Source organism: Acipenser ruthenus, unplaced genomic scaffold (assembly GCF_902713425.1).
Source record: "Acipenser ruthenus unplaced genomic scaffold, fAciRut3.2 maternal haplotype, whole genome shotgun sequence".
Taxonomy (NCBI): Eukaryota; Metazoa; Chordata; class Actinopteri; order Acipenseriformes; family Acipenseridae; genus Acipenser; species Acipenser ruthenus.
This window is the reverse complement of record NW_026708573.1, coordinates 7,501-26,410: the sequence shown is the minus strand read 5'-3', so window position 1 is coordinate 26,410 and position 18,910 is coordinate 7,501. Positions and strand designations below refer to the sequence as shown.

Sequence of the window (18,910 nt, the reverse complement as noted above, 5' to 3'; positions counted from 1 at the left end):
AGAAAAACGCTCCAAAATAAATGACAGCGCGGCCGTCAAATGAGGACACTGGCACTTAAAGGGTTAACTGCGCAATACTGAGGCAGTGTAGCTCACTAAGAGAATGAATATCAATCTTGCTGCATTTTAATGGAACAGGAAACTACAAGCGTTACATAAAAAACACTGTATAGCAGCTAGACTAGAGCACAGTGTTTGATTGACTATAGCAGCTAGACTAGAGCACAGTGTTTGATTGACTATAGCAGCTAGACTAGAGCACAGTGTTTGATTGACTATAGCAGCTAGACTAGAGCACAGTGTTTGATTGACTATAGCAGCTAGACTAGAGCACTGTGTTTGATTGCTGACTATAGCAGCTAGACTAGAGCACAGTGTTTGATTGACTATAGCAGCTAGACTAGAGCACAGTGTTTGATTGCTGACTATAGCAGCTAGACTAGAGCACAGTGTTTGATTGACTATAGCAGCTAGACTAGAGCACAGTGTTTGATTGACTACAGCAGCTAGACTAGAGCACAGTGTTTGATTGACTATAGCAGCTAGACTAGAGCACAGTGTTTGATTGACTATAGCAGCTAGACTAGAGCACAGTGTTTGATTGACGATAGCAGCTAGACTAGAGCACAGTGTTTGATTGACTATAGCAGCTAGACTAGAGCACAGTGTTTGATTGACTATAGCAGCTAGACTAGAGCACAGTGTTTGATTGACTATAGCAGCTAGACTAGAGCACAGTGTTTGATTGACTATAGCAGCTAGACTAGAGCACAGTGTTTGATTGACTATAGTAGCTAGACTAGAGCACAGTGTTTGATTGATTATAGCAGCTAGACTAGAGCACAGTGTTTGATTGACTATAGCAGCTAGACTAGAGCACAGTGTTTGATTGACTATAGCAGCTAGACTAGAGCACAGTGTTTGATTGACTATAGCAGCTAGACTAGAGCACTGTGTTTGATTGCTGACTATAGCAGCTAGACTAGAGCACAGTGTTTGATTGACTATAGCAGCTAGACTAGAGCACAGTGTTTGATTGCTGACTATAGCAGCTAGACTAGAGCACAGTGTTTGATTGACTATAGCAGCTAGACTAGAGCACAGTGTTTGATTGACTACAGCAGCTAGACTAGAGCACAGTGTTTGATTGACTATAGCAGCTAGACTAGAGCACAGTGTTTGATTGACTATAGCAGCTAGACTAGAGCACAGTGTTTGATTGACGATAGCAGCTAGACTAGAGCACAGTGTTTGATTGACTATAGCAGCTAGACTAGAGCACAGTGTTTGATTGACTATAGCAGCTAGACTAGAGCACAGTGTTTGATTGCTGACTATAGCAGCTAGACTAGAGCACAGTGTTTGATTGACTATAGCAGCTAGACTAGAGCACAGTGTTTGATTGACTATAGCAGCTAGACTAGAGCACAGTGTTTGATTGACGATAGCAGCTAGACTAGAGCACAGTGTTTGATTGACGATAGCAGCTAGACTAGAGCACAGTGTTTGATTGACGATAGCAGCTAGACTAGAGCACAGTGTTTGATTGACGATAGCAGCTAGACTAGAGCACTGTGTTTGATTGCTGACTATAGCAGCTAGACTAGAGCACAGTGTTTGATTGACTATAGCAGCTAGACTAGAGCACAGTGTTTGATTGCTGACTATAGCAGCTAGACTAGAGCACAGTGTTTGATTGACTATAGCAGCTAGACTAGAGCACAGTGTTTGATTGACTACAGCAGCTAGACTAGAGCACAGTGTTTGATTGACGATAGCAGCTAGACTAGAGCACAGTGTTTGATTGACTATAGCAGCTAGACTAGAGCACAGTGTTTGATTGACGATAGCAGCTAGACTAGAGCACAGTGTTTGACTAGCAGCTAGACTAGAGCACAGTGTTTGATTGACTATAGCAGCTAGACTAGAGCACAGTGTTTGATTGACTATAGCAGCTAGACTAGAGCACAGTGTTTGATTGACTATAGCAGCTAGACTAGAGCACAGTGTTTGATTGCTGACTATAGCAGCTAGACTAGAGCACAGTGTTTGATTGACTATAGCAGCTAGACTAGAGCACAGTGTTTGATTGACTACATCAGCTAGACTAGAGCACAGTGTTTGATTGACTATAGCAGCTAGACTAGAGCACAGTGTTTGATTGACTATAGCAGCTAGACTAGAGCACAGTGTTTGATTGACGATAGCAGCTAGACTAGAGCACAGTGTTTGATTGACGATAGCAGCTAGACTAGAGCACAGTGTTTGATTGACGATAGCAGCTAGACTAGAGCACAGTGTTTGATTGACGATAGCAGCTAGACTAGAGCACTGTGTTTGATTGCTGACTATAGCAGCTAGACTAGAGCACAGTGTTTGATTGACTATAGCAGCTAGACTAGAGCACAGTGTTTGATTGCTGACTATAGCAGCTAGACTAGAGCACAGTGTTTGATTGACTATAGCAGCTAGACTAGAGCACAGTGTTTGATTGACTACAGCAGCTAGACTAGAGCACAGTGTTTGATTGACGATAGCAGCTAGACTAGAGCACAGTGTTTGATTGACTATAGCAGCTAGACTAGAGCACAGTGTTTGATTGACGATAGCAGCTAGACTAGAGCACAGTGTTTGACTAGCAGCTAGACTAGAGCACAGTGTTTGATTGACTATAGCAGCTAGACTAGAGCACAGTGTTTGATTGACTATAGCAGCCAGACTAGAGCACAGTGTTTGATTGACTATAGCAGCTAGACTAGAGCACAGTGTTTGGGGATATCTCAGTTAAAGAACCGAATATATTTAACACACACAATGTATAAAATATGTTTTATTAGACAAACAGACAATATTTAAGACAGTGTTTCTTACAGTACAGTATTATGTAAATTGCCAGCGTGTGCTTTTATAACAGTATTAACACAGACCGGACACTTTGCTCGACGCTCCCAGAATAAGTCCCCGAATCTCCCCTCCCGTCCCGCGACCCCGTACCGCTCCACAAGCTCCCAAATGTGCAGTTTGGAAAGAAACACCTAGCTGCAGCAAAACACGGGGTTTCATTTTAGATTTTCTGGTGCTGCGCTGCGTTGAGAAGTTCTCCGTTTCTAGGGCGTATTCTCAGGAATTCTGTTACTGCCGCACTTCCTAGTTCAGCAGTGCCTGTGGGGCTCCCAGTGAATCAGGGAAGCAGCAGCTGATTGGTTAATGACTGGAGATTGAAGGATGGGGGGGGAGGGGGAGGGAGGAGAGGAGAGATGGGGAGACAGGAGGAGGGGAGAGATGGGGAGACAGGAGGGGAGAGGGAGGAAAGGAGGGGTAGGGAGGACAGGAGGGATGGGGAGAGGAGAGGGAGAAGAGGAGGGGAGAGAGGAGAGGAGGGATGGAGAGGAGGGGTAGGGAGAGAGGAGGAGAGGAGATAGGGATGGGGAGAGGAGAGGCAGGGGAGGGGAGTGAGGGAGAGGAAAGAGGAGGGATGAAGGAGAGGAGGGATGGGGAGAGGAGGGAGGAGGGATGGGGAGGAGAGAAGGGATGGGGAGAGAGAAGAGGAGGAGGGGAGGAGAGGAGGGATGGGGAGAAGAGGAGAGGCAGAGGAGGGGAGTGAGGGAGAGGAAGGAGGAGGGATGGAGGAGGAGAGAGGAAAGAGGAGGGATGGGGACAGGAGGTATGGGGAGGAGTGGAGGGATGGGGGGAGGAGGGATGGGGAGAGAAGAGGCGGGGAGGAGGAGAGGAGGGATGGGGAGGAGGAGGCAGAGGAGGGGAGTGAGGGAGAGGAAGGAGGAGGGATGGAGGAGAGAGGAAAGAGGAGGGATGGGGACAGGAGGTATGGGGAGGGATGGGGAGAGGAGGAGGAGGAAGAGGAGGAGGAGGAGGGGAGGGAGGAGTGGAGGGATGGGGAGGGAGGATGGATGGGAGAGAAGAGGAGGAGAAGGAGGAAGAGGAGGAGAGGAGGGATGGGGAGAGGAGAGGCGGGGGAGGGGAGTGAGGGAGAGAAAGGAGGAGGGATGAGGAGGAGAGGAGGAGGAGGAGGAGGAGGAGGAAGGGGAGGGGGGGCAATTTCCCCGTGCAGGTTCCCTAGGCAGTGCAGCGCTCCCTGCAAGCACGGTTTGTGCAGAGAGATTAACACAGAAAATCTGTGTTCTGTTATAGAACTATGTGTTGCTTTCAGAACTGCACATTTTAAGTACACAGTAACTGAATGGGAGATTGACTCACACACACACACACACACAGATATATATATATATATATATATTATAGTGAAAATTTGTACGCAGCCCAAGTTCATAAAGCTTTCATACCCACCCAGTCTCTGCAAACAACAAACAAGTGGACTTTGGTTCATGTTTTACTCATCATGGTTAATGACTAAACAGAGACTACTCCTTATATATATATATATTCGATATTATTCACTGTGTTTAGTTATTGTGATTTCTTTGTGACCCGTCTTGAAAAATCACACGTGGATACCGAAAACAAACCTGCATGCGTTTGGTTTGTGTACCCTGCAGTTCCACCTCCTCTCAATCAGAAATATATAAATATGCACAGCTGTATGAAACGATGCACAGAGTCAACTGAAATGGAAAACGAACCCTTAAGCCCCCAGAAGCTCACTACAGCCGTCAGCATTATTACACCTGCCCCAAACGTACTGGAATGAAGCCTAACACCTCGCCATGCATTCAGAGGGCCTCTTATACTTTCAATTACCCAGAGTCCAGTGTGTTTGAGTCTGTGTGCAGCTCCTGCTACAGCCTCTCCTCTCCTCTCCTCTCCTCCCTCACCGTACACCCCCATCAACTGCTACAGAGACACTGTGCCCAGCCTCTCTCTCTCAGCTCTCGTCTACCCCATGCCTCTTTCCCCTCGCTCACCCCCCTTCTCTCCCTCATCCCCTTCTATATCCAGCACCCTCTCTCCCTCATCCCCTTCAATATCCAGCACCCTCTCTCCTCCCCTGTCCCTCATCCCCTTCAATATTCAGCCCCCTCTCTCCTCCCCTCTCCCTCATCCCCTTCAATATCCAGCCCCCTCTCTCCTCCCTTCTCTCCCTCATCCCCTTCGATATCCAGCACCCTCTCTCCTCCCTTCACTCCCTCATCCCCTTCAATATCCAGCCCCCTCTCTCCCTCATCCCCTTCAATATCCAGCCCCCTCTCTCCTCCCTTCACTCCCTCATCCCCTTCAATATCCAGCCCCCTCTCTCCTCCATTCTCTCCCTCATCCCCTTCAATATCCAGCCCCCTCTCTCCTCCCTTCTCTCCCTCATCCCCTTCAATATCCAGCCCCCTCTCTCCTCCCTTCACTCCCTCATCCCCTTCAATATCCAGCCCCCTCTCTCCTCCCTTCTCTCCCTCATCCCCTTCAATATCCAGCCCCCTCTCTCCCTCATCCCCTTCAATATCCAGCACCCTCTCTCCCTCATCCCCTTCAATATCCAGCCCCCTCTCTCCTCCCTTCACTCCCTCATCCCCTTCAATATCCAGCACCCTCTCTCCTCTCTCCCCTCCCTCATCCCTTTCAATATCCAGCCCCCTCTCTCCTCCCCCTCTCTCCCCCCTCCTCTCTCCTCCCCCCCTCTCCCCCCTCCTCTCTCCTCCTCCTCCCCCTATCTGTAGCCTCACCTTCGACACCAGCCCAGCCTGTTTCAGCTGGTGGACAGACTGCAGACGCCTCATCCTGGCGATCATGGCCCCCCCCTCTCCTCCCCCCTCTCCCCCCTCTCCCCCCTCTCCTCCTCCTCCCCCCAGCGTCTCTATCACCCCAGCCTGTTTCTTCACCCTCCCAGACTCTGGCTGGAAGGAGAGCTTGCGGCTCATTCTTGCCTCAGCGCTGCCCCCCCCTGCCCGGCCGCTGGCTTTGCTCTTCTTCTTCTGCTGGGTCCTGCCCCTCCCGGGCCCCCCCGGCCCCCCAGGCCTGCAGCGCTGCTCCGGGGCCCCCTCCGGCTGCTGTCGACGGCTGCTTTTGGGGCTCAGGGTGAAGTGTTTACGAGATGGGGTGGGGCCCTGCCTGGGACTGAGAGAGAGAGGAGAGAGAAGGAGAGAGGAGGGAGAGAGAGAGGGAGGGAAAGACTATTATATATATAATCCAGTTAGTGTACTAACTTCTAGCGGAAACATTTGCCGTTGAATTTACACTGAAGACGCTGAGAAAGACTTCTAGTGGAAACGTTTGCCATTGAATTCACACTGAAGACGCTGAGAAAGACTTCTAGTGGAAACGTTTGCCATTGAATTTACACTGAAGACGCTGAGAAAGACTTCTAGTGGAAACGTTTGCCATTGAATTCACACTGAAGACGCTGAGAAAGACTTCTAGTGGAAACGTTTGCCATTGAATTTACACTGAAGACGCTGAGAAAGACTTCTAGTGGAAACGTTTGCCATTGAATTTACACTGAAGACGCTGAGAAAGACTTCTAGTGGAAACGTTTGCCATTGAATTTACACTGAAGACGCTGAGAAAGACTTCTAGTGGAAACATTGGTCACTCTGTGCGCGTGTGTGTGTGTCAGTGCGTGCGTGTGTGCGTGTGTTCTCTCTCTCTCTCACCTGCCCCCCCGGGGGTTCATGTCGGGGGAGTGATCGATGTGTCTCTGTTGAATCAGCCCCTTCTTCTTCTCCCTGCCCTCGCTGCTGCACAAACCCCGCCTCTTCACCCCTGGTGACCTCTGCCCCTGCCTCCGATTGGCCGGCCGGACGCTCTGGTTCCCACAGTTCTGACAATCAAAATTCTGAAATGAGAAACGTCTACGGCATCGCAGCTAGAACTGAAGAGCAGCTCCTGAACTCACAGTCAAAGCAACACAGACTGAGCAAAAACAATGTAATACAGCCCAGCCCAGCGCATTGCAGTTAAAGAACTACAGCTCCCAGCATCCCTCACCATTGCCGCGGGTGCAGAGGCATGCTGGGAGCTGTAGTCCTAGCCAGGGCTGTACAGATTCACAATACAATAACTATGGCAGCGCAGCTAGAACTGAAGAGCAGCTCCTGAACTCACAGTCAGAGCAACACAGACTGAGCAACAAAACATTTCTTACCGTTTCCATAGCTTCTGGAGCCATGAGTAACTTCTCATCTCTCTCCTCCTCTCGCTCGCTCCCTCTCTCCTCCTCTCCCTCGTTCCCTCTCTCCTCCTCTCCCTCATTCCCTCTCTCCTCCTCTCCCTCCATCTCGCTGATGGATCTCATCAGGGCTGACAGGTTCATTCTCTTGGTCTCTCTGGCTCTGCCTGCTGGGACCTGCAGACCAGTTAGACCAGACTCCTGGGAGCTGGGAGCGCTGGGAGCACCGGGAGGGTGCGACACAGAACCAGCAGGACCCTGGGGAACGAAAGACACAGAACGAAACGTCCCGAGTGAAAGGATAAAGGGGTTCTGTGAGAGTCGCTGTCGATTGTGTCTCCAGATTATGAGTCACTTACAATTACGTCTCACCCGAAAGACGGAGCACAAGGAGGTTAAGAGACTTGCTCAGGGTCACACAATGAGTCAGTGGCTGAGGTGGGATTTGAACCGGGGACCTCCTGGTTACAAGCCCTTTTCTTTAACCACTGGACCACACAGCCTCCTCAATAAAACCTTTCTTTGAAAACTTTCTTTAAAATCCTCAATTAAAAACTTTCTTTAAAATCCTCATTTAAATGCATGAAACTCAGAGGCACTGACAACAAAATATGAAACAGTTCACGGGGGTGTAGACTTTCTATAGACACTGAATACAACAGAATACATGTCAGGGATGCATTCACAGAATACAATAACCAGTCATGTAGAGGCAATTCTGTAAACTATACTGAGCATCAAATGAAACGTATCACTCTTTGAGCATCAAAAGAAACACTTCTATCAGGAAAAAATTCACTAGACGTGACTGAAAAACGACAAACTCTGTTTCAGAGCAGGTGCAGTGACGTTATATTGTACTGATTAACAATTGAGACACGAAGATGCTGCAGAATGATCTGTGGATCTGGGGCAGGTGTTGTGACTCTTGGTCTCCCAGTTGGTGGCGCTGTCCTTGACAGAGCGTGTCTGGTTATACCGTCTCTCCAGGTTTGAAATCGCTGGCTGTGAGCCCCCAAGACGGCGAGCCGCGGCACGCTGCCCTCGTCCAGCCTCCAGCACGCCGATCCCACGAAGGAGACGCTCTCTCGACAGACGCGGCGTGTCGAGGGTTTATCTGTGATTTTTTATTTATTGCTTTTATTCAAGCTTGCAATTCAACAGCTGAAATCAATCCATATCCAGGGTCCGATCAACTGTCTCAACTGTCTCGAACCTTGGAGTCACCCTGGACCCCTGCCTCTCTTATTCCCAGCACATCTCCACTCTGGCACGCACTTGCAAATTCTTCCTGAGCAACATCCGAAGAATCCGACCCTTCCTCACCAACTATGCTACCCAGCTCCTGGTCCAGGTCCTGGTACTCTCCCGCCTAGACTACTGCAACTCCCTCCTGGCTGGCCTCCCTGCGTCCGCCACCCGTCCGCTCCAGCTCATCCAGAACTCTGCTGCCCGCCTGGTGTTCTCTCTGCCTCGCTTCGCCCACGCTACTCCACTACTCCGCTCGCTCCACTGGCTCCCGATCACCGCTCGCATCCAGTTCAAGACTCTTGTACTAGCCTACAGATGCCTTGACCAGACTGCACCCAGCTACCTCCAGACCCTCATCTCTCCCTACACCCCCACTCGACCTCTCCGCTCCGCCTGCACTAGAAGACTGGCTCTACCTCCGCTACGCTCCCCTGCCTCCAGAGCCCGCTCCTTCTCCACCCTTGCTCCGCAGTGGTGGAATGACCTTCCTACAGATGTCAGGACCGCCCAGTCCCTGACCACATTCCGGCGCCTCCTTAAGACTCACCTCTTCAAACAGCACCTGCAGAGCTCCTCTGTTTGTATCCTGGGACACTATCACCCTTCATTTAAATGCGCTTTATTTGCTCTTATCTGCCCCCTATTTTACTGCATTTAATCCTGTACTTCAGAATACTGTAATCTGCCAAGTGTTTAACCTGTAGTACTTTGTATTTAATCACATCCTGATGTAACTATCACTATTTAATCATATCCTGATGTAACTTTCACTATTATCTGCTGTATTATTGAATTGTGGTTTGTCACACTTGAGAATTATTGTATTTCTTGTTCTTATTGTATTACTTGTATTGTAACACTTGAATGTATTTGTATTTGCTTGCGATTGTAAGTCGCCCTGGATAAGGGCGTCTGCTAAGAAATAAATAATAATAATAATAATAATCAGGTGATTAAGAGCTTCAGTCACTCAAGCGGGTCATGAGCAAGGATCAAGCAATTTTAAAAGAAAAACAATATCCATTTATATACCTTATTTTCTTCAAAAATCTATGTGTTATAATAGTGATAAGTTTCTCTTGATGCTCTGCCTTTGAATTTGAAACATGTCAACTATAAACCTAATCTAACTACTTCCTGTTAAAAATACTACAGCAATCTCACCCGTCTGAATAAACAACTCATCCCTTCTCTTAGTTTAAGACAAATTCTGCACCCCCTGAGTGTTGAATTGTCCGAATCTGAAGGTTTAGACTTTTGTAAAAAACATTTAGCACATAGTATGATCTTTGATCCTTTTTTATGTAACATAAGATCATAAGAAAGTTTACAAACGAGAGGAGGCCATTCGGCCCATCTTGCTCGTTTGGTTGTTAGTAGCTTATTGATCCCAGAATCTCATCAAGCAGCTTCTTGAAGGATCCCAGGGTGTCAGCTTCAACCACATTACTGGGGAGTTGGTTCCAGACCCTCACAATTCTCTGTGTTAAAAAGTGCCTCCTATTTTCTGTTCTGAATGCCCCTTTATCTAATCTCCATTCCCCTGGTCCTTGTTTCTTTTTTCAGGTCCCCTGGGTCGACATTGTCTACACCTTTTAGGATTTTGAATGCTTGAATCAGATCACCGTGTAGTCTTCTTTGTTCAAGACTGAATAGATTCAATTCTTTTAGCCTGTCTGCATACGACATGCCATTTAAACCCGGGATAATTCTGGTTGCTCTTCTTTGCACTCTTTCTAGAGCAGCAATATCCTTTTTGTAACGAGGTGACCAGAACTGAACACAATATTCTAGGTGAGGTCTTACTAATGCATTGTAAAGTTTTAACATTACTTCCCTTGATTTAAATTCAACACTTCTCACAATATATCCGAGCATCTTGTTGGCCTTTTTTAAGCCAACAATGTATGACATTACAAAGAAAGAATCAAAAGAAAATAAATGAGGTCATTTAAAAGCTATTAAATTATGCATATTACATAATAATACTTCGTTTTCAATACATTTGGTGCGTGGACGGAATATCTGATTTGAATATTTAATTCAAAATCAGCCACTGATGTCCTTGAAAACTAAATTCTGATCTTTGAATTTTTTTTTTGACCATGTACTGTATGAACCCTGAAAAATGAAAAGTCAAGGAACAAAGTCTTGCAGGGACACACGCGGTGTGAATGACGGACACAGAAACCAATTCTACCAACCACAAGCCCTTCATCAGCTGGATGGGAAAGGCATTGCCATTTTCTGATAAGTTACCTGCTATTTAAAAACAGAAAACGTGTGTCTCACCTGGTTCCCCGCCCTGCCCTCCAGCTCGGACCCCTGCACACAGATTTGGGGTGGTGCTGCGTGCGCCCCTCCCTGCCCTTCCTCCTCCTCCTCCTCCTCCTCCTCCTCCTCCTCCTCCTCACTCTCCTCGCTGTCCCCCTGCGAGGGCAGCCCCCGAAACTCCCTGGACTTCCTCCTCCACAGAGCGTTGTGTCGCTGCTTACTGAAATAACGATAGAGACAGAATCACAGCAAAAACTACAACAACTACAGCTCCCAGCATGCCTCTGCCCTCCCCCTGGACTGCACTACAACTCCCAGCATGCCTCTGCACACCCTGGACTGCACTACAGCTCCCAGCATGCCTCTGCACACCCTGGACTGCACTACAGCTCCCAGCATGCCTCTGCACTCCCCCTGGACTGCACTACAGCTCCCAGCATGCCTCTACACACCCTGGACTGCACTACAGCTCCCAGCATGCCTCTGCACACCCTGGACTGCACTACAGCTCCCAGCATGCCTCTGCACTCCCCCTGGACTGCACTACAGCTCCCAGCATGCCTCTGCACTCCCCCTGGACTGCACTACAGCTCCCAGCATGCCTCTACACACCCTGGACTGCACTACAGCTCCCAGCATGCCTCTGCACTCCCCCTGGACTGCACTACAGCTCCCAGCATGCCTCTGCCCTCCCCCTGGACTGCACTACAGCTCCCAGCATGCCTCTACACACCCTGGACTGCACTACAGCTCCCAGCATGCCTCTGCACTCCCCCTGGACTGCACTACAGCTCCCAGCATGCCTCTGCACACCCTGGACTGCACTACAGCTCCCAGCATGCCTCTGCACTCCCCCTGGACTGCACTGCAGCTCCCAGCATGCCTCTGCACACCCTGGACTGCACTACAGCTCCCAGCATGCCTCTGCCCTCCCCCTGGACTGCACTACAGCTCCCAGCATGCCTCTGCACTCTCCCTGGACTGCACTACAGCTCCCAGCATGCCTCTGCACTCCCCCTGGACTGCACTACAGCTCCCAGCATGCCTCTGCACTCCCCCTGGACTGCACTGCAGCTCCCAGCATGCCTCTGCACTCCCCCTGGACTGGACTACAGCTCCCAGCATGCCTCTGCCCTCCCCCTGGACTTCCTCCTCCACAGAGCGTTGTGTTGCTGCTTACTGAAACAACGATAGAGACAGAATCACAGCAAAAACTACAACAACTACAGCTCCCAGCATGCCTCTGCACTCCCCCTGGACTGCACTACAGCTCCCAGCATGCCTCTGCACTCCCCCTGGACTGCACTGCAGCTCCCAGCATGCCTCGGCACTCTCCCTGGACTGCACTACAGCTCCCAGCAAGCCTCTGCACTCCCCCTGGACTGCACTACAGCTCCCAGCATGCCTCTGCACTCCCCCTGGACTGCACTACAGCTCCCAGCATGCCTCTGCACTCCCCCTGGACTGCACTGCAGCTCCCAGCATGCCTCTGCACTCCCCCTGGACTGCACTACAGCTCCCAGCATGCCTCTGCACTCCCCCTGGACTGCACTACAGCTCCCAGCATGCCTCTGCACTCCCCCTGGACTGCACTGCAGCTCCCAGCATGCCTCTGCACACCCCCTGGACTGCACTACAGCTCCCAGCATGCCTCTGCACTCCCCCTGGACTGCACTGCAGCTCCCAGCATGCCTCTGCACACCCCCTGGACTGCACTACAGCTCCCAGCATGCCTCTGCACTCCCCCTGGACTGCACTACAGCTCCCAGCATGCCTCTGCACACCCTGGACTGCACTACAGCTCCCAGCATGCCTCTGCACACCCTGGACTGCACTACAGCTCCCAGCATGCCTCTGCACTCCCCCTGGACTGCACTGCAGCTCCCAGCATGCCTCTGCACACCCTGGACTGCACTACAGCTCCCAGCATGCCTCTGCCCTCCCCCTGGACTGCACTACAGCTCCCAGCATGCCTCTGCACTCTCCCTGGACTGCACTACAGCTCCCAGCATGCCTCTGCACTCCCCCTGGACTGCACTACAGCTCCCAGCATGCCTCTGCACTCCCCCTGGACTGCACTGCAGCTCCCAGCATGCCTCTGCACTCCCCCTGGACTGGACTACAGCTCCCAGCATGCCTCTGCCCTCCCCCTGGACTTCCTCCTCCACAGAGCGTTGTGTTGCTGCTTACTGAAACAACGATAGAGACAGAATCACAGCAAAAACTACAACAACTACAGCTCCCAGCATGCCTCTGCACTCCCCCTGGACTGCACTACAGCTCCCAGCATGCCTCTGCACTCCCCCTGGACTGCACTGCAGCTCCCAGCATGCCTCGGCACTCTCCCTGGACTGCACTACAGCTCCCAGCAAGCCTCTGCACTCCCCCTGGACTGCACTACAGCTCCCAGCATGCCTCTGCACTCCCCCTGGACTGCACTACAGCTCCCAGCATGCCTCTGCACTCCCCCTGGACTGCACTGCAGCTCCCAGCATGCCTCTGCACTCCCCCTGGACTGCACTACAGCTCCCAGCATGCCTCTGCACTCCCCCTGGACTGCACTACAGCTCCCAGCATGCCTCTGCACTCCCCCTGGACTGCACTGCAGCTCCCAGCATGCCTCTGCACACCCCCTGGACTGCACTACAGCTCCCAGCATGCCTCTGCACTCCCCCTGGACTGCACTACAGCTCCCAGCATGCCTCTGCACACCCTGGACTGCACTACAGCTCCCAGCATGCCTCTGCACACCCTGGACTGCACTACAGCTCCCAGCATGCCTCTGCACACCCTGGACTGCACTGCAGCTCCCAGCATGCCTCTGCACATCCTGGACTGCACTACAGCTCCCAGCATGCCTCTGCCCTCCCTGGACTGCACTACAGCTCCCAGCATGCCTCTGCCCTCCCTGGACTGCACTACAGCTCCCAGCATGCCTCTGCCCTCCCTGGACTGCACTACAGCTCCCTTCATCCTTCACTGTTACTGCCAGGGCTGAGGCATGCTGGGAGCTGTAGTTTTTGCTCCGATCCTGTCTCTTGTTATTGTTACAGGCAGCTGTAGAGAGGGTCCTGTATTCTGAGGGGAGGGGTTAGGTAGGGAGGGGAGGGGTTAGTGATAGGGGAGGAGCCTGTAGTATGAGGGGAGGAGTTAGAGGGGGAGGGTCTTATTATTATTATTATTATTATTTGTTTATTTAGCAGGCGCCTTTATCCAAGGCGACTTACAGAGACTAGGGTGTGTGAACTATGCATCAGCTGCAGAGTCACTTACAACTACGTCTCACCCGAAAGACGAAGCACAAGGAGGTGAAGTGACTTGCTCAGGGTCACACAATGAGTCAGTGGCTGAGGAAGGATTTGAACCGGGGACCTCCTGGTTACAAGTCCTTTTCTTTAACCACTGGACCACACTGGACCACACTGGACCACACTGCCTCTCATTCTGAGGGGAGGGAGTAGAGGGGGAGGGGTCTGTATTCTGAGGGGAGGAGTTAGAGAGGGGGAGAGTCTGTATTGTGAGGGGAGGGGGTAGAGGGGGAGGGCCTGTATTCTGAGGGGAGGGAGTAGAGGGGGAGGGCCTGTATTCTGAGGGGAGGGGTTAGAGGGGGAGGGTCTGTATTGTGAGGGGAGGGGTTAGAGGGGGAGGGCCTGTATTCTGAGGGGAGGAGTTAGAGGGGGCGGCTCTGTCTTGTGTACCTGGCGTCCAGGATGCCCTCGTAGATCCTCAGCTGCCTCATGAAGCTGGGGTTGGGGTTCGCGATGCCCCTCCTCTCCTTCACGTACCTCAGAGCCTCATCCAGACTCCAGCCACACTCCTTCATAGCAAAGGCAACCACCGTGGAGGCAGAGCGACTCACCCCCATCTTACAATGAACCAGAACACAACTACCAGACTGTCTGAGAGAGGAGGGGAGAGAGGAGAGAGGAGGAGAGAGGAGAGAGGAGAGGAGAGAGGAGAGAGGAGGAGAGAGGAGAGAGGAGAGAGGAGAGAGAGAGGAGAGAGGAGAGAGGAGAGAGGAGAGGAGAGGGGAGGAGAGGGGAGAGGAGAGAGGAGAGAGGAGGGGAGAGAGGAGAGGAGAGAGGAGAGAGGAGAGGAGGGGAGAGAGAGGAGGAGAGAGGAGAGAGGAGAGGAGAGGGGAGGAGAGGGGAGAGGAGAGAGGAGAGAGGAGGGGAGAGAGGAGAGGAGAGAGGAGAGGAGAGAGGAGAGGGGAGAGAGCGAGGAGAGAGGAGAAGACAGGGGGACAGAGCAGAGGGGAGAGAGTACAGAGGGGAGAGGAGGGAGGAGAGAGGAGGGGAGGAGAGGGGGAGAGAGAAGAGACAGCAGAGAGGACAAAGGGGAGAGGAGGGGAAACGTTTGTTATTGAATTTACACTGAAGACGCTGAGGTAGGCTCTGCTCCTCTCTCTACCTGGCTCTCTGCTCCTCTCTCTACCTGGCTCTGCTGATGAACTGGTAGGTTTTGTTCCAGTAAGGCAGCAGCTCTGTTGCCTCCTCGTCGTAAACGCGGATGTTGAAATACTGCATGGACTCCGGGAAGAAATTATCAATCTCACGCGTCACGTTCAGAATGAAGCCAACGCTGCAAAACAAGCCAACAACATGACAATCAAACAGCACAGCAATCACAATGAGTCGTTCTTTGATTATTATTATTATTATTATTATTATTATTATTATTATTCTTATTCTCCTCCTTATTATTGTGGTTGTTAAGAATAAGTGTTGCTAGAAATGATCAGGATTGAGAATCTGAGTAAAAACTACAGCTCCCAGCATGCCTCTGCACTGGTAGTAACAGTGAAGGATGCTGGGAGCTGTAGTTCTTTATCCAGGCAGCTATAGAGACAGGTTTTACTGCAGTATATTGTGTGTGTGTTTACAATGGAAATGCTGCTTGAGACAGAATCGGGATACAAAACTACGGCTCCCAGCATGCCTCTGCAATGACAGAAACAGTGAGGGGTGATGGGAGCTGTAGTTCTTTATCCAGGCAGCTAAAAAAAAAGAAAGAAAACACAAGAAAGATTGTTGACAGTCCAGTTTGTGTCTGTTTTCCCACAAAGGAAGGTATTTTTTTTTCATATGCAGAGACACCAGCTTCCTCCCTTGAAACCTACACGACACAACATGAGCCAGAGAGGAGAGGCGAGGGGAGGAGAGAGGAGAGGAGAGAGAGAGGGGAGAAGAGAGGAGAGACAGAGAGGAGAGGAGGAGAGAGGAGAGGAGGAGAGAGGAGGAGAGAGAGAGAGAGAGAGGGGAGGAGAGAGGAGAGACAGAGAGGAGAGAGGAGAGGAGGAGAGGAGAGGAGAGAGAGAGGAGAGAGAGAAAGAAAGAAAGAGAGAGATGAGAGAGGAGAGGAGAGGAGAGAGGAGAGAGAGGAGAGGGGGAGAGATGAGAGAGGAGAAACAGAGAGGAGAGGAGAGGAGAGAGGAGAGGGGAGGAGAGAGAGAGGAGAGAGAGGAGAGAGGAGAGGGGAGGAGAGAGAGAGAGGAGAGGAGAGAGGAGAGGAAGAGAGAGGAGAGAGGAGAGGGGAAAGGAGAGGAGAGAGAGGAGAGAGGAGAGGAGAGAGAGAGAGAGATGAGAGAGGAGGAGAGAGGAGAGAGTGGGGATAGAGTGGGGATATATATATATATATATATATATATATATATATATATATATATATATATATATAATGTGAGTCCAATAGAAAATAATGGAATATAATTGAACAGAATGGAGTGGAATGGAGAGGAATGGAGCAGAGCAGAATGGAATGGAATGGAATGGAGCAGAGCGGAATGGAATGGAATGGAATGGAATGGAATGGAATGGAGCAGAGTGGAATGGAATGGAATGGAATGGAATGGAATGGAGCAGAGTGGAATGGAATGGAATGGAATGGAGCAGAGCGGAATGGAATGGAATGGAATGGAATGGAATGGAGCAGAGTGGAATGGAATGGAATGGAATGGAGCAGAGCGGAGTGGAATGGAATGGAATGGAATGGAATGGAATGGAGCAGAGTGGAATGGAATGGAATGGAATGGAATGGAATGGAGCAGAGCGGAATGGAATGGAATGGAATGGAATGGAATGGAGCAGAGTGGAATGGAATGGAATGGAATGGAGCAGAGCGGAGTGGAATGGAATGGAATGGAATGGAATGGAATGGAGCAGAGTGGAATGGAATGGAATGGAATGGAGCAGAGCGGAGTGGAATGGAATGGAATGGAATGGAATGGAATGGAGCAGAGCGGAATGGAATGGAATGGAATGGAGCAGAGTGGAATGGAATGGAATGGAATGGAATGGAATGGAGCAGAGCGGAGTGGAATGGAATGGAATGGAATGGAATGGAATGGAGCAGAGTGGAATGGAATGGAATGGAATGGAATGGAATGGAGCAGAGCGGAGTGGAATGGAATGGAATGGAATGGAATGGAATGGAGCAGAGTGGAATGGAATGGAATGGAATGGAATGGAATGGAGCAGAGTGGAATGGAATGGAATGGAATGGAGCAGAGCGGAATGGAATGGAATGGAATGGAATGGAATGGAGCAGAGCGGAATGGAATGGAATGGAATGGAATGGAGCACAGCGGAATGGATCAGCGATGCTCCTGATAGTGCTTCAGCCGTGTGGTGGAGGACAGAAATGACATCATCAACATCTGCAGATCAGGAAAGAGACGACCAAGAGATTACAGCAGCTTATTTTTTACCCGTTTCTCTGAAGTTCTTCAAAGTTCGCTGCGTTCCATTCCGAGCCCTAGAGGATAAAACTGAAAGATCACGAAACTGAACAACCTGAAAATGTTTAAATTAGAAGGAAGGAAGGAAAGAAAGAAAGCACAGTGAGGTCTGGTAAAGCACAGGGAAGCATTGTAAAGCACAGAGAGGTCTGGTAAAGCATAGGGAAGCATTGTAAAGCACAGAGAGGTCTGGTAAAGCATAGGGAAGCATTGTAAAGCACAGAGAGGTGTGGTAAAGCATAGGGAAGCATTGTAAAGCACAGAGAGGTCTGGTAAAGCATAGGGAAGCATTGTAAAGCACAGAGAGGTCTGGTAAAGCATAGGAAAGCATTGTAAAGCACAGAGAGGTCTGGTAAAGCATAGGGAAGCATTGTAAAGCACAGAGAGGTCTGATAAAGCATAGGGAAGCATTGTAAAGCACAGAGAGGTCTGGTAAAGCATAGGGAAGCATTGTAAAGCACAGAGAGGTCTGGTAAAGCATAGGGAAGCATTGTAAAGCACAGAGAGGTGTGGTAAAGCATAGGGAAGCATTGTAAAGCACAGAGAGGTCTGGTAAAGCATAGGGAAGCATTGTAAAGCACAGAGAGGTCTGGTAAAGCATAGTGAAGCATTGTAAAGCACAGAGAGGTCTGGTAAAGCATAGGGAAGCATTGTAAAGCACAGAGAGGTCTGATAAAGCATAGGGAAGCATTGTAAAGCACAGAGAGGTCTGGTAAAGCATAGGGAAGCATTGTAAAGCACAGAGAGGTCTGGTAAAGCATAGGGAAGCATTGTAAAGCACAGAGAGGTGTGGTAAAGCATAGGGAAGCATTGTAAAGCACAGAGAGGTCTGGTAAAGCATAGGGAGGCATTGTAAAGCACAGAGAGGTGTGGTAAAGCATAGGGAAGCATTGTAAAGCACAGAGAGGTGTGGTAAAGCATAGGGAAGCATTGTAAAGCACAGAGAGGTCTGGTAAAGCATAGGGAAGCATTGTAAAGCACAGAGGCATGGTAAAGCATAGGGAAGCATTGTAAAGCACAGAGAGGTCTGGTAAAGCATAGGGAAGCATTGTAAAGCACAGAGAGGTCTGGTAAAGCATAGGGAAGCATTGTAAAGCACAGAGAGGTGTGGTAAAGCATAGGGAAGCATTGTAAAGCACAGAGAGGTCTGGTAAAGCATAGGGAAGCATTGTAAAGCACAGAGAGGTCTGGTAAAGCATAGGGAAGCATTGTAAAGCACAGAGGCATGGTAAAGCATAGGGAAGCATTGTAAAGCACAGAGAGGTCTGGTAAAGCATAGGGAAGCATTGTAAAGCACAGAGAGGTCTGGTGAAGCATAGGGAAGCATTGTAAAGCACAGAGAGGTCTGGTAAAGCATAGGGAAGCATTGTAAAGCACAGAGAGGTCTGGTAAAGCATAGGGAAGCATTGTAAAGCACAGAGAGGTCTGGTAAAGCATAGGGAAGCATTGTAAAGCACAGAGAGGTCTGGTAGACACACAGACACACTTACCAAGTAGAGGTAGTCAAATATTTTGGAAGGTTTGTCCATTTGAGCCAAAATCACCATCGTCTGTTTATCAATGAATTCTTTAAACTC

At 50.1% G+C, this 18,910-nt stretch overlaps 1 protein-coding gene across 2 annotated transcripts in view; it reads right to left on the bottom strand.

Annotated features, from left to right (window-relative positions):
- Positions 1-2,817: 2,817 nt before the first annotated feature.
- LOC131734584 (uncharacterized) overlaps positions 2,818-18,910 on the bottom strand; it is a gene marked incomplete at its 5' end in the record, with an annotated part of 21,843 nt that continues 5,750 nt past the window's right edge. Inside the window, 8 exon segments of one of the 2 annotated variants that reach the window (XM_059021376.1) lie at positions 2,818-6,021; positions 6,558-6,739; positions 7,049-7,330; positions 10,616-10,817; positions 14,296-14,496; positions 15,032-15,178; positions 17,304-17,350; positions 18,824-18,910. The exon segment at positions 18,824-18,910 is cut by the window's right edge and continues 42 nt beyond it. In XM_059021376.1, the coding sequence (XP_058877359.1) occupies positions 4,980-6,021; positions 6,558-6,739; positions 7,049-7,330; positions 10,616-10,817; positions 14,296-14,496; positions 15,032-15,178; positions 17,304-17,350; positions 18,824-18,910 (2,190 nt within the window). 2 annotated transcript variants of the gene reach the window in all.